This window comes from Bison bison, unplaced genomic scaffold (assembly GCF_000754665.1).
Source record: "Bison bison bison isolate TAMUID 2011002044 unplaced genomic scaffold, Bison_UMD1.0 scf7180017864185, whole genome shotgun sequence".
Classification (NCBI taxonomy): Eukaryota; Metazoa; Chordata; class Mammalia; order Artiodactyla; family Bovidae; genus Bison; species Bison bison.
In genome coordinates, this window is record NW_011494757.1 from 659786 (window position 1) to 673892 (window position 14107).

Consider the following 14107-nt stretch of genomic DNA (forward strand, 5'->3'; position numbering starts at 1 on the left):
TCTCCTTTTTAATCAGGTCTCTTCTCTGTAATCAGGTCTTCTTTTTAATTATATAATGTCTTCCTTTATCTTGTTCATCTGTACATCTTGCTCTTATTTACATTTGCAAATGAAAGCAATTTCATTTCTTTTTTAGAGATCAGATGAAGGACTCCATGGGGTCGCTAAGAGTCGGACACGAATGAGCGACTTCACTTTCACTTTTCACTTTCATGTATTGGAGAAGGAACTGGTAACCCACTGCAGTGTTCTTGCCTGGAGAATCCCAGGGATGGGGCAGCCTGGTGGGCTGACGTCTATGGGGTCGCACAGAGTCGGACACGACTGAGATGACTTAGCAGCAGCAGCAGCAGCATAGGGCCTGCCTGCCTGGTGGCTCAGTGGTAAAGAATCTGCCTGCCAGTGTAGGAGACGCTGTTTGATCCCTGGTCCGGGCCGATCCCACATGCCACAGAGCAGCTAAGCCCATGTTTCACAACTATTGAGCCCGTGCTCTAGAGCCTGTGAGCCACAAACAGCCCGCAAACCACAACTACGGAGGCATAAGTGCCCGTGCTCTGTGACGAGGGAAGCATGGGATGGCTGACCCACGCACCGCGGCTGGGGAGGAGTCCCCACGCACCGCGGCTGGAGAAAAGCCCCTAAGCAACAAAGACCCAGCAGAGCCAAAAATAAATAAAATTCTAAAAAAGATCAGTATCTATCCTCACACTTTTTTCTCTCATTGAATTGGCGTGGATAACTTCTATAACATTGAAAAGAGGAAGAAATTTGCTCTTTGACCTCAATGCTTGTTTGCTCTAGACCTTATGTGCACGTGCGTGCGTGTGTGTGTGTCAGAGAGACAGAAAGACTGGGATTCCTTTGGGAGTTTCAGACAATACCCTGAAGAAATAGCAGTTTTCAATTCGCAACATGTAAACACGTGCACATTTAAGTGACCTGAACATTCAGTTTGAGGAAGCAATTGTCCAGATGGGATCTTAAAGCAAATTTCTTTGGAGTTTGGGGAAATAAACCCAGTGTATATCAAAGAGAAGAAATGTTGCTTGTCAAAGAGGAAGCCGGATGATGAGTGGGTGCAGAGTGTGGACAGATGTACCTCCAGAAGGAGGAAACACATGCGGCGGGAGGGATGTTAGCACTGTTATCTCCTCCTTCAGGCAGAGGCATGGTTAAAGCCCATCTTGATAAGTTTGCCCCCACCAGAAAAAAGGCACTTTGGTATACATTTCAATGTTCACTGTTGTGAAAGATCCAGGAGTGTGTTTATACAAAGACCCAAAGTGAGGGTACAGAGGACGATAAGCATCTCAACGGGGGAAGGAGCTGGCCAAAGCTGGGGCATGAAATGGTTGAAACTCCCAAGACGCGTCTCAGTTACTGATTTGCATTTTGCAAGTTTCTGTTGAAAATTCTCACAAAATAGCCTTGTGTCCAAACACCAAAGACCATCCTCAGTCTCTTTCCTCTCTAAACCTCAAGTTTAGTTTCTGATTATTCTCTGCAAACATAATGAAGTATTATAGACTGCTCCCAGAAAGCACCATAAGGAGACCTTTCTTTGAGGTCTTTTCTAGAAGATATGGTGTAACTTCTCTAAAGGAGACGTGAGAGAATGAAAAATCCCGAGGCTCTATTTAAAAATAGACCTACCTTGTGATCCAGCAATCCCACTCCTGGGCATATATCTGGAGAAAATCATAATTTGACAAGATACATGCACCCCAATGTTCATTTCAGTACTATTTACAATATCCAGAACGTGGAAGAAGCTTAAACATCCACCAACAGATGACTTGATAAAGAAGCTGTGGTACATATAGACGATGGAATATTACTCAGCCATAAAAAGAATGAAAGAATGCCACTTGCAGCAACATGAAAGAGTCTAGAGAAAGACAGATATCGGAAACACTCATATCTGCAGAGTGCTTCAGCCTTAGACCACCTGTGAAGCCCAGTCCTCTGAAGACAACTGGAGGACTTCCGACACGGGAGTGGCTGACCTGGGTCACAAACAGAGAAAACACCAGGAGAGAAGCACAGTCTCTTTTTGCCCTGTGGTTCTCTCTCACCTTCGCAGTTCCAAATAAACCCTCTCATTTTGGGGTTCTGTAAATCCTGCTGATTTCAGAAAGAATTATCCTCCAAGAGTCTCAAATCTCCCCAATTCACACTCATCCCAATTCAGTAGCCCATTCAATTTTGCTCTTAGTGATAACAAGAAAAGCCCCGTTGATCTTAATCAGCGAGGAAACTTATCTTTCTGACCAATGTCTTAAGTACGAAGATAGTTATCCACATCATGAATCACCCATCTTAGCTGGCCATCCGGAGACTCTTGAGAGGGAGCCCGCCAAGGCTAACGGTAACACTGCCCTTCATCCCTGGAGAGCTCTGCTAGTGAAGCAATGGAGGCAGAGAGTAGGAGCAGGACAGAGCTTGCTCTCCCCACTCCGCAGGAGCCCGCCAGGTAGGCGCAAACTGTTGGTTGTTTCTGTTCCCAGTCACTTAATGACCTGGAGACAGTCACAGTGCTGGGGCGATGCCAGGTCGTGAACTTGGGCATGGCCCACTGGGCTTAATGAAAATACCGAGTATAAAGAAGTTATTTGCTATACTTTCCCAGTAGTTTTCTCTGGTTGATGGGAGAAGAAGGTTTTTATTTAGCGGTAAGTTGGGAACAGCTGAAGTTTTCTAACAAAAGAGACTCATATTCTAGGCTTGAAGTAGGGGCTTTGTACCCTCTTGCCTCTGTGTCTGATGTGTGTGAATCTCTGTGACTCTCAAGCTGCGGGGTCCTGCCCCACTGTCTAGAGGAAAATGTTCGCAGGGTGAAATCTGGTGGAGATGTGCATAGTTTGGTTTCCCTTTGGATACAGAAGATCAGCACGTACGGGGAGTGTGTTAGTCGCTCAGTCTGTCCAACTCTTTGCAACCCTGTGGACTGTAGCCCGCCAGGCTCCTCTGTCCATGGAATTCTCCAGGCAAGAATACTGGAGTGTGTTGCCATGCCCTCCTCCAGGGGATCTTTCTGACCCAAGGATCAAACCCAGGTCTCCTGCATTGCAGGCAGATTCTTTACCATCTGAGCCACCAGGGAACCCCCAACACATATTAAAACTTTCTTTTAAAGGTTTGAGGAGAAACTGAAGACAGAGCTTCAGAAATCAGTAACAGATTGAAAGTCAGTGTAAAATATTAAGTACACTCCAATGCTTGGGAAGACATAGTGCTGCCAGTGAGCCTCCTCTAAGGATGAAATAGGAACAGAGATCAACAGACCTTTCAAAGTCACTCCTTTATGTACATGAAGTTGACTATGTCATTGACAACCTCTTTTCAGATACATTTCTATGTTAAAAAGACTGAGTGTGTAGGTGAACATGTTTGACAGTTTTTACTCTTACTCACCAGCATAGATTAATGAGAAAGAGCCTGGTAATAACTCTGGACTAAGAATAAGAAGGGCTTCCCTGCTTCCCTGGTGGCTCAGATGGTAAAACAGCCACTTGCAATCAAGAGACCCGGGTTTGATCTCTGGGTCGGGAAGATCACCTGGACAGGGGAATGACTACCCACTCCAGTATTCTTGCCTAGAGAATTCCATGGACAGAGGAGCCTGGTGGGCTACATTACAGTCCTTGGGGTTGCAAAGAATCGGACATGGCTGAGTGATTAAGTACACACAGGCACAAGAATAAGAGGGCTTGGTATGGTTTCTGTTCCATCTAACCGTGATCAGATAGTGGTCCTGGCCACTAACTTGGACCCTCTGAGCCTCTGAGTTTCCTGACTTTTACAGTGAAGATTTTAATTACAGAATTATTTTGAAAAATAAGCAAAACTCTCCTTTCTGTCCATTGAGATCTTTGCATGGAGACTTATAGAGTTTTCTCACAGCTGCATTTCTGTGTAAACTTCACAGTGCATCTGAAATTGAACTTGCAGAAATATCTCTCCAGGAAAGCGTTTTACTGGAAAGGCCCGTCCGAACTGCACCACGCCAAACGTGGCTGACTGTTTTGAAGAGAGAGCTGGAATTCCTGGGGGTGAGTGAGCCTCCTCCAACCTCAACTGGAGTAAAGACTGGCTCTAGGAAAGAGTATTTGGTGGCATCAACATAGCTTCCCTACTTAGACTCACAGAGGGAAAAACCTAGAAGAAAATTATTGACACTCGCCACACACTGTTAGGCAGAGTCCTAACAGTGGCTCAGTTGGCAAAGAATCTGCCTGCAGTGCAGGAGACCCAGGTTCAATCCCTGGATTGGGAAGATTCCCTGGAGAGGGAAATGGCAACCCACTCCAGTATTCTTACCTGGGAAATCTCACCAGAAGATCCTGGTGGACTGCAGTCCGTGGGGTTCCCAGGGTCCGACACGACTTAGCAACTGATCCACCACCTCCAGGCACCCTGTTGGGTAGAAAGAAGCATTTCCTCATGAAGACTAGGGTTAGACTAGCAAGTAGGGTCTGCCAACTCTGTTCAGTTGCCAATGGGTCAATATCACCCTGTGAATGATTTATAATTTTGTCTTCTCATAGATAGAAAGAGCCATTATTAACGTCCACCATGAGTGTGTAAATAAAGGCACAGGAGATGGCTATGCTTGCATGAGGTCATGCCAGTATAGATTCTTAGAGTGGCCAGATGATACTGGAAAATATTGCATTTGATCCTTTTGAGGCCTGCCTAAGACAGCAAAGCAGTTTCTCACGTTTGGCCTCGATTATAAGGAAATTGATGTGATCTTAGAAAAATACCTTCTGATTCACAAAATCTATGCATTTTTCTACAGGTAACACAAATTCTGATTGGTTTGATATACCTTTATTTTGGAATAATTGTGAGCGCCAAGATCAATGATTCAGAGTTTACTGAAAACTTTTTTTCATCATTTAAAGCTGGCTACCCATTCTGGGGAGCCCTATTTGTGAGTATATGTCTACACTTGTCTGAAATAATACTGCACATGGCTTTTCTTTTATCCAGATCAGATCTAGCAATTGTTTATTCTACTGTTGAGAATATATGAGTGTATTCTAATATGTATATGGATATATATATAATATAGATGCATACTCACAGTTTACAAGGCACTTTGGGTTAAACTAGCTAATACATGTTTATGTATCGCTCAAGAGGCATTTAGCTAGTAAGAATCGAACCTAAACTTTCAGAATCCAACTTGAAAAGAATTTGCGTAACACCATTCATCAGTAAAGCTATTTTAGCGAAGGTAGTGGAGAAGGCAATGGAACCCACTCCAGTACTCTCCCCACTCCAGTCCTCTCGCCTGGAAAATCCCATGGACGGAGGAGCCTGGTGGGCTGCAGTCCATGCTAAGGGTCGGACACGACTGAGCAACTTCACTCTCACTTTTCACTTTCATGCACTGGAGAAGGAAATGGCAACCCACTCCAGTGTTCTTGCCTGGAGAATCCCAGGGACAGGGGAGCCTGGTGGGCTGCCGTCTATGGGGTCACACAGAGTCGGACACGACTGAAGTGACTTAGCAGCAGCAGCAGCAAAGGTGGGGGGAGAGATTGTTGAAATGAGGAGAGCAAGGCTGACATCTGATGAACTTCGACTGTGCCCTAGAAACTCTGTTAGGCACTTTCTCACTGTATCTCTTTCAGTCAGTGTACTAGTTAGAAACCAGATGGCTGAATGAGCTTACAAAAATACATAGTTTTTATTGATGTATAACTGATGTATAATAAACAGCACCTATTTAAGGTGTATAATTTGATAAATTTTGACATGACACGTGAGAACATTTCCACATTAATATAATGAAGATACTCATCACGGCCAAAAATCTCCTGTTCCCCTTGGTCACCCCTCCCTCAGCCCTGTCCTCCTATCCTCAAGCAGTCGCTTGTTTTCTGTCACAGCAGACTAGTTTGCATTCTCTGGAGTTTTACGTAAGTGAATGATAACGCCATCTTCTCTCTAACGCCTGGCTTCTCGCACTTAGCATGCTTGTTTCTGATTAATCCATGTTGTTTTTTGCGTCAACATTTTCATTCACGAGGATATATTTTAACCCTAAAAATACTGCATTGGCTTGGCCCTCTGCTAAATACGCAGGTCTCAGGTCACTTGTTCAAAACTCTCCTTAAACTTTTGCTGTATTTAATTTGAAACTTCCTTACTGTCTTTTCACTCCGATCATTTAGTTCATTAGGTGTCCCTCAACTCACCACACAATCTGAATCTATGAAATGTTCTGAATGTGTGCTCCTGGTTGATAACTTCACTAAATCCTTCACCATGTGTATTTTCATAATGGCTGTATGTCTACAAGATAGATGGCAGACTCCGGAGACGGACACGTGTTTCTCACCCAGAGGAACTGACACTGTAATGCACAAGATGCTTGTACGAGCGAATGATCACAATAGAATGCGAGTTGTGTTACAGCAGAGTCACACCCCAGGGGCTGCTGGACTTCACAGCACTTAGTGGGGACCTATGGACTCTCAGAGTTAGCATTACCTGGCAGCCTGGTACAAACGAAGAATCTCAGGCCACATCTAGGACTTACTGGGTAGCAATTTGCATTTTAACAAGATAATTCACATGGACATTTAATTTTGAGATGCTTTCTATAGGAAATTAGAAAAATAAAATGATAAAACTAAAAAATAGAATGGATTAAAGGACATCGGTATAGAATGCCCACAACTTTACCTTCTGTTTGGAAGGTGAGGATGAAAGGGACACAGAGAAGAACAGAGACCCACTGTGCTTTTTACCCCCCTTCCTTTTGAACAGTTTGCTATTTCTGGTATTTCATCAATCATGTCTGAAAAGAAACCTTCAGCATATCTGGTGAGTTGCATTCTGTCTTTATCCTTGAGAAGGTAAGAAAAATTTAATATTAAGAGTCTTGAAGGAGTCACGATGTTATCTCTTATGAGTGAATGTGGATATGTGATTTTCTTCCAATCTACTTTTGTCTTGGATATAGTCACTAAACATGTAATCATTAAAATACCAATTGTACCACTTAAAAACAATGAATTACTTTGACACTTGTTGAAAAAATACCCTCACACCCGCTATGTCCTCACACTATAGTCCTGTGATCCAACAAATGATTCATTTCCAAGAGTATAGTTTGTCTAGTCAAAGCTAAGGTTTTCCCAGTAATCATGTACAGATGTTAGAGTTGGATCATAAAGAAGGCTGAGCTCTGAAGAATTGATGCTTTTGAACTGTGGTGTTGGAGAAGACTCTTGAGAGTCCGCTGGATAGGTCAGAGACCAAACCAGTCCATTCTAAAGGAAATCAACCCTGAATAATTCATTGGAAGGACTGATGCTGAAGCTCTGGCCACCTGATGTGAAGAGTCCACTCATTAGACAAGACCCTAGTGCTGGGAAAGATTGAAGGCAGAAGGAGAAGGGGACAACAGAGGACAAGATGGTCAGACTCAGTGGACATGAATCTGAGCACACTCTGGGAGATAGTGAGAGAGCGGAGCCTGGTGGGCTACAGTCCATGGGGTCGCAAAGAGTTGGACACGACTGAGTGACCTCACTTTTTTCCCTTTGCATAAGTGTAGAGTTTGTTGGATGTATCCAGCCCTGAAAGGCAGGTAGGTTTACTGAACACTGTGGCAGATGCGGGACCCAGTCTAAATGTTCCCCTTTGTCGTCAGATTCGCGGATGCCTGGGAGCAAATGCGGTTAGCGGTGTGGCTGCGGGAACAGGCGTCGGCATCCTCATCAGTAACCTGAAGCAGAGTGCCACTTACGTCTACAGCTGCGAGGAGGTCTTTGTGAACGACTACTGCTCTCTGGCCTGCTTCTCCACCGTGTGTATTTCTCATGGGAAGGCTGAGACCCTGGTCCTGATCTAAGTGGGACGCCTTCTTTCCCTTTCCGTGAACACCACCCTTTCCTGCCACGGCATCACGTAATGCAGTGTTCTGGAGGCTCGTGCCCAGGGTCGTGCCAGCCTCTTTCCCCCACCTTGACCTGAGTCCTGCAAGGGTGGTGCCGGGGGCTTTGAGTAACCACCTCCTGGTTTTCGCACGTGTCATTCTATAGGAACTGGCCATGTGCTGAGTGGGCATGGGTGATGAAAACAGGGGCTGCTGTAAGGGAATGTGCTTTCCCACCCCTTGACTCCATTGTCCTTTGGTTGTTGTTGGCTGTTGCTCAACAGGAAGTTGTGGCGATGATCCTGTTTCTCACCATCCTGGGCTTTGGCAGCGCTGTGTCACTCATAGCTTATGGAATTGGCGAAATACTTGAAGGAAATCAGGTAGGCGGAGGCCTGATATTAAACCCTAAATGATAAAGAACTTGAGCTTTGTTGCTTAAAAGTATGGCCTGGCTTTCCTGCAGCATTGCTTCCAGTTTCAATATTCCATTTTCCAAGTTTCAGTGTTTTGGTTTCCAAATCTCATGTTTTGAATGAATTAATTTATTTTAACCTCACTCATTATTAGAGAAAAGCAAATCAAAACCACAGTGAGGTATCATCTCCCACCAATCAGAATGGCCATCATCAAAAAGTCAACAAACAATACATGCTGGAGAGGGTGTGAAGAAATGGGAACCAAATCTCATGTTTTGAATCAAATTTTCCACTCACAAACCTCATAGTATTAATATAATTCCTTTGGTTGAAGTTTAGGAAAGTAAGATCTTCATCATTTTAGGAAATGTAGATGCTTCAAAGTATTAAGCATATGTTGAGCATAACAGACAAATATACAGGTAGCACATGTTAGAAACACTTAAATATCTGGGCTTTTAAAAATTTGTTCCTGCTCTCTTTCTTGGATTTCACCTTCCCACTTGCTCTGAAGCCTGTATTTTGTTTCCTCTCTGAGTCATGACTACCAACTGAGCTTCCACTTGTCTTACCCAATTTTATACCTGTGACATATGAAAGAGAGTTAGAAATACCTGATGCATACACATTTACTCAGATCTTCCAGGTAAAACACACTCCCTCCATCTTTCCACTTGCCTGAAGCATTCAAGTCTGCCTGCCTTTTCTGATCCCTTTCCTTCAGAGATAAGTAAGATAAGAGATGTACCAAATTTCAGATACAGAATCATCTCAACAACTTCTCATTGACAATTTCTTTGGAACCCACTTGGCCAGCCAACCTGGTTGGTTGGAGATGGAAGTATTGTTGCTGTTGTTGTTCAGTCACTCAGTCACGTCCGACTCTTTGCGACCCCTTGGACTGCAGCACGCCAGGGTTCCCTGTCCTTCACCTTCTCCTGGAGCTTACTCAGACTTGTGTCCATTGAGTCAGCGATGCCATCCAACCATCTCATCCTCTGTCACCACCTTCTCCTCCTGCCTTCAGTCTTTCTCAGCATCAGGGTCTTTCCAATGAGTCGGCTCTTCACATCAGGTGGCTACAATATTACAGCGTAATGGCAGGCTGTGAAGAAAGCTGAGCGCCGATGAATTGATGCTTTTGAACTGTGGTGTTGGAGAAGACTCTTGAGAGTCCCTTGGACTGCAAGGAGGTCCAACCAGTCCATTCTGAAGGAGATCAGCCCTGGGATTTCTTTGGAGGGAATGATGCTAAAGCTGAAACTCCAGTACTTTGGCCACCTCATGTGAAGAGTTGACTCATTGGAAAAGACTCTGATGCTGGGAGGGATTGGGGGCAGGAGGAGAAGGGGACGCCAGAGGATGAGATGGCTGGATGGCATCACTGACTCGATGGATGTGAGTCTGAGTGAACTCCGGGAGATGGTGATGGACAGGGAGGCCTGGCATGCTGCGATTCATGGGGTCGCAAAGAGTCAGACACCACTGAGCGACTGAATTGAACTGAACTGAATGGTAGGCTGTGAGATACAAAAAAAGATGAGATATGACTCTTAAGCAAATATTCTAATGGCAGAAAATTCTTGGTGATTGATAATGTTTTTTCCCCCTCACCTCATCAGATTCCAGAAGATCGTCTTTATGAAGAAGTAAATATATATGCACCAATTTACAGCGAGTTGGAAGAAAGAGAGGAGCCAACTTCTCCTGCTGATTCGTAAGAATCATGTGTCCAGAACATTCTGATTCACAGCAAAAGGCTTAGAAAGCCATGGTCTCTGTGTAAGAGGCTATTGGCAAAATTTCAATTCTTTCTATGACTTGACAAGTTTATATTATGGTTTTTCTCCAGACGGCAATATTCTATTTTTGTTGTCTCTGTTCACTTAAATCCACCCCCCTCCATTTGTAGATAAGATAGACTCCTGCATTTCTTGTTTTCTGTTACTATGTCAAACCCATCCCTTCTGGGACGTCCACCTGTAATAAGTAAGCATAACTGTGCAAACAGGGAAAACAAGAGGAAGACTGGCTGAGAGCTGAGTTAAGCTTAACAGTTTGATAATATTTGCCCTTAGCCTTTTTGAGAGCTGCAGATGTGTGTGATCTGTGACCCCTTTCCGACTGCAAGCACCTTGAGGGCAAAGTCCATTCAGCAAACTCATACTGAGAGCCAGCTAAGTGAAACTGCTGGCACTTGTCTCCTTCACGTTGTGTATCCCAGTATTTCACCCATGGTGGGTGCTCAGTGTGCGTGTATGGGGCGTAGGGGTGAAGGTTCAGAGAAGGTACATCACCAGGTCGAGTCAGGAGTAGCATAGGAAAGGAGAAATTTTGGAGATCATAAGACCAAATTGACATAAATTAAGAATAGAGTCAGAAAGACCCTGTTAGACGGTCGTATGCATAGAGATTCTTTAGGCATGTATTAAGCATTTTGGTGGATACATATCAAATTAGCAATAGCTATTTCCTCATTGGGTTTGGTCTTATATGAACAAAACAGCATGATTTGTGTTAGAAGCAATCCTTCTAACACAGAAGGATTGCTGATCTTATAAAGTGCCCTGGAATACCAGGCCTATTGCATTTTATCGAGTGAGCTGTGGCAAATCCTTTAACGTTTTACTTAATCAGGGTTTTTTCATCTGTGACATTAAGATATTAGGAATAATTTACCTGCCAGCTCTAAAAGTGTGTGTAGAAACACATGCAAACACAGGATAAATTAGTATATGTGCTGCCAAAGCAAGCGCCACAGTATAAATGAAAAGTGCTCTAAAAAAGAAATTATTGTGGAATCCATTCATATTAACTCATGAATATTCATTCACGCTCACACACAGCAATCTCCAAATCTTAGTCTCTAATGATATAACATTTAAGTCCATTTTATCTTGAAAGTCCCACTTCCTAATCCCACTTCAACTTTCTCTTGAATATGCATTCTGCTTGACCACCTCACGTCAGCATCCTGGGTTGAAATGCGCTTTCTTCCTTTCTGTTTTTGGTTGAGTTTCTCCTTTCCGTAAAGCCTATCTTAAATCCCATCTGATTCTTTAAGTTTTTCTAGTTGATTGCTTCTCTCTCTAGATGATGTTTTTCTAATCAAACACACACACACACACACACACACACACACACACCCTACAGTCTATATAATTTTCTGTAGGCAAATATTTTATGTCCCCTCAATGATAATATATTTTTTCAGAGACACAGTATCTCATAAAAATCTATATTTTGCCTGAATCAGCAGCACATTCACTGGTACAATGTTGCTCAAAATTGTTTGCAGACTGATGAATAAACAGTAGGGAGTTTTATTAAGTTACTCACTGTATCTGGTGAGATGTAAACCGTAAAGGGAAAATCACTTAATGAAGAATGTGAAATGGAAGAAGAATCAATTAAGACCTGAGCTAAAATGAAGTCAGTGGAAATGAAGAGAAATGACAGTTTCTAAAAAATGGAGAAAGAGTTATCGGTCTTCCCACTACTGAGCTGAATTAAAGAATGAAACCAGAGAGGCAACCAGTTGCTTAACATGTTATGCATTTGAATCTAAGATCAAGGAACATCAGGTAATGTTGAAAGACAGAGGAAGTGAGAAATACAAACGGACACAGGAGGAGTACAGACAGAGCCAGATTAAGCTCAGCTTTAGACTGTCGTTTTTAGGAGATTGAAGGGAAACGCAGTTTCAGATTGCCTGGTAGTGTTCAGGGCAGAGTGCTGGTAAGGATGGATTTTGGTGACAGAGGTTTAGTGTTATTGTAAGAGAGATCAGTATTAAATGAAGAAAATTAACACTCTAAGAGAATTATATTGAGATAAAAGTAAAGCCCAGTTAGCCTTTACATGCCTGTAACCAGTGGCGACATGCACATCATGGGGTGGTGAGGAAATACCCAGGGCAGAAAACAAGAGAATTAGGCAGGAAAATGCACCGTGAAGCTGCAGCCAACAGGTAGCCCAGAGTAGACAGAGGTTAGACAAAGAATAAGTAATCCCAGAGACAGTATCTGCTGACTTGAGGAAGAGACAAATCAATAGGGATAGACCCACATAAGATGTAGAGATGGGACAGAGAAAACAGCAATAGTGAATGAATGCGAAGGCGCAGAGAAACTCAAAACAGGGCTATGGTGACGCATGAGATAGCAAAACACTTGCAGAAATATTTAGAGAGATGACGGGGGCGTGTGTGATGCAAGAAGGAGAGACGAGATTGTGAACAGAAGATGGTAAAGAAAACTAAGCTCTCCAAATGAGTTTGTTTCTTTTGACATTTTTAAAGAGAAGGTAAAAATAGTTCACACTTTTAGCCTAAATCTTGATAGAAGAGTCCTGGGGAGAGACTGAAGGAATCAGCTGGGGTTATTATTCACAAATTAATTAACAAAATAATTAAGTACATTTTATTTATTTGGACTGCCAAAATTAAAAATTGATAAGCAGGTGTTAATTTCTCCAGGCTATGAAAGACACCACATAACCATGCAACCAATGATGACGTCAGTTTTTATGCTTATCTGACCTTAGGAGCCTAGATTTCCTATTTTCATTTTTTCTGAAATTAAAATTTTGTTTCCCCAAACTTGACAACAGCTTAAAAATATACTCTTTTACTGCATAGCTTGCCAAACCGATTCACCATTCTTAATCATTCATAGATATAATCACACACTTTCAAGGAAAATATGTTCACTTCCAAACCTGGCCCACCAGGACCTCCAGCAGTGACTCTGGTCTACCTTTTTATTGTATAATATTTGACTCTGCTCTTCCCTCCACTCAGTTAATATTTTAACTGCATACTGACTGTGTATCTCTATATACATCACACATTTTTTTTGTCTTAAGATCATTCTGATAGTTGTTCTTTATCTTCCTGCCTTTTATCACGTGCCTGCTGTAGGCATCCACTGAGAATGCAACTGGAATGCTCTTCACATATTTAGTGTCTCAATTTATCTTTTTTAAAACATCAACTTAAAGGTTATTTTCTCTATTGGGATTGCCTAATGTACATGTATTCATCCAGCCTGCTTCATAATCACTTGCCCCCATGATGCAATGTATTATCATGTATTATCAGTGTATTTTTTATCTCCTTGATATATCCTTAATCACTAGTATTTGTTCAATAAATCAGAATCATTTATTTCTTATCTGTGTGTGTGTATCTGTGTATGTGTGTGTGTGTGTGTGTGTGTGTGTGTGTACATTGGGGAGGAGATTGATCAGGGATAATTGGGAATCAAAATATCAATTCAGTGATGCTAAGGACCAAGAACAGTTCCCGGGTCTGCATTTTAAATAATGCTTTATCAAATGGGATAATCTGTAAACAACCCCACAGACAGAAAATGGACTAAAACAACAATCACTGGCCTTCTTGCCAATAAATGGTGGGATCAAGTTGAAAGGAACCTGAGCTGTGAGTTGCATTTTACAAGTTAGTCCTGACTCCTATTTGTTTTGCTATGGGTCAGTATTTTCCCTTTGAGAACCTCAGTTTTTCCACCTGGCAATGAGCACTTTGGACCAAAAAGCCCCAGCTGAACTTCCTGCTTCCATATTCCCTGCTTTTAGACAGTTCGGATGGCTGGTGATCATAATTACTAAGCTTGTGACTGGGACAGCAGCCGCAGTCAGAGCTATTTAATGCTATTTGATGTATGGTGCAGCAAGACATCTGGGACAGCAACATTCATTCTAAACTCCTGGGACAAAAGCTAATCAAAGTTCCCTCTTTAAAAATTATCTTAGAAAAACTTCTCCC

General features: G+C 42.7%; 1 protein-coding gene across 2 annotated transcripts; it reads left to right on the forward strand.

Annotated features, from left to right (window-relative positions):
- Nucleotides 1-1852: 1852 nt before the first annotated feature.
- MS4A2 (membrane-spanning 4-domains, subfamily A, member 2) lies at nucleotides 1853-13487 on the forward strand. 2 transcript variants are annotated; one of them, XM_010843716.1, is made up of 7 exons: nucleotides 1853-2476; nucleotides 3932-4055; nucleotides 4805-4939; nucleotides 6787-6843; nucleotides 7676-7831; nucleotides 8185-8283; nucleotides 9942-13487. In XM_010843716.1, the coding sequence occupies exons 1-7, from the start codon at nucleotides 2415-2417 to the stop codon at nucleotides 10038-10040; spliced, it is 732 nt and encodes a 243-aa protein (XP_010842018.1). In that variant the 5' UTR covers nucleotides 1853-2414; the 3' UTR covers nucleotides 10041-13487. The 2 variants fall into 2 exon arrangements, with proteins under 2 accessions (XP_010842018.1, XP_010842019.1); XM_010843717.1 differs by lacking the exon at nucleotides 6787-6843.
- The last annotated feature ends 620 nt before the right edge of the window (nucleotides 13488-14107 follow it).

What these genes read in the sequence shown, in the direction of transcription:
- MS4A2 (XM_010843716.1), top strand. Translation starts at nt 2,415, where the DNA reads ATGGAGGCAGAGAGTAGGAGCAGGACAGAGCTTGCTCTCCCCACTCCG. An exon ending in ACTCCGCAGGAGCCCGCCAG is followed by an intron (nt 2,477 to 3,931) that starts GTAGGCGCAAAC and finishes TAAACTTCACAG; the next exon opens with TGCATCTGAAATTGAACTTG. An exon ending in CTCTGGCCTGCTTCTCCACC is followed by an intron (nt 7,832 to 8,184) that starts GTGTGTATTTCT and finishes GTTGCTCAACAG; the next exon opens with GAAGTTGTGGCGATGATCCT.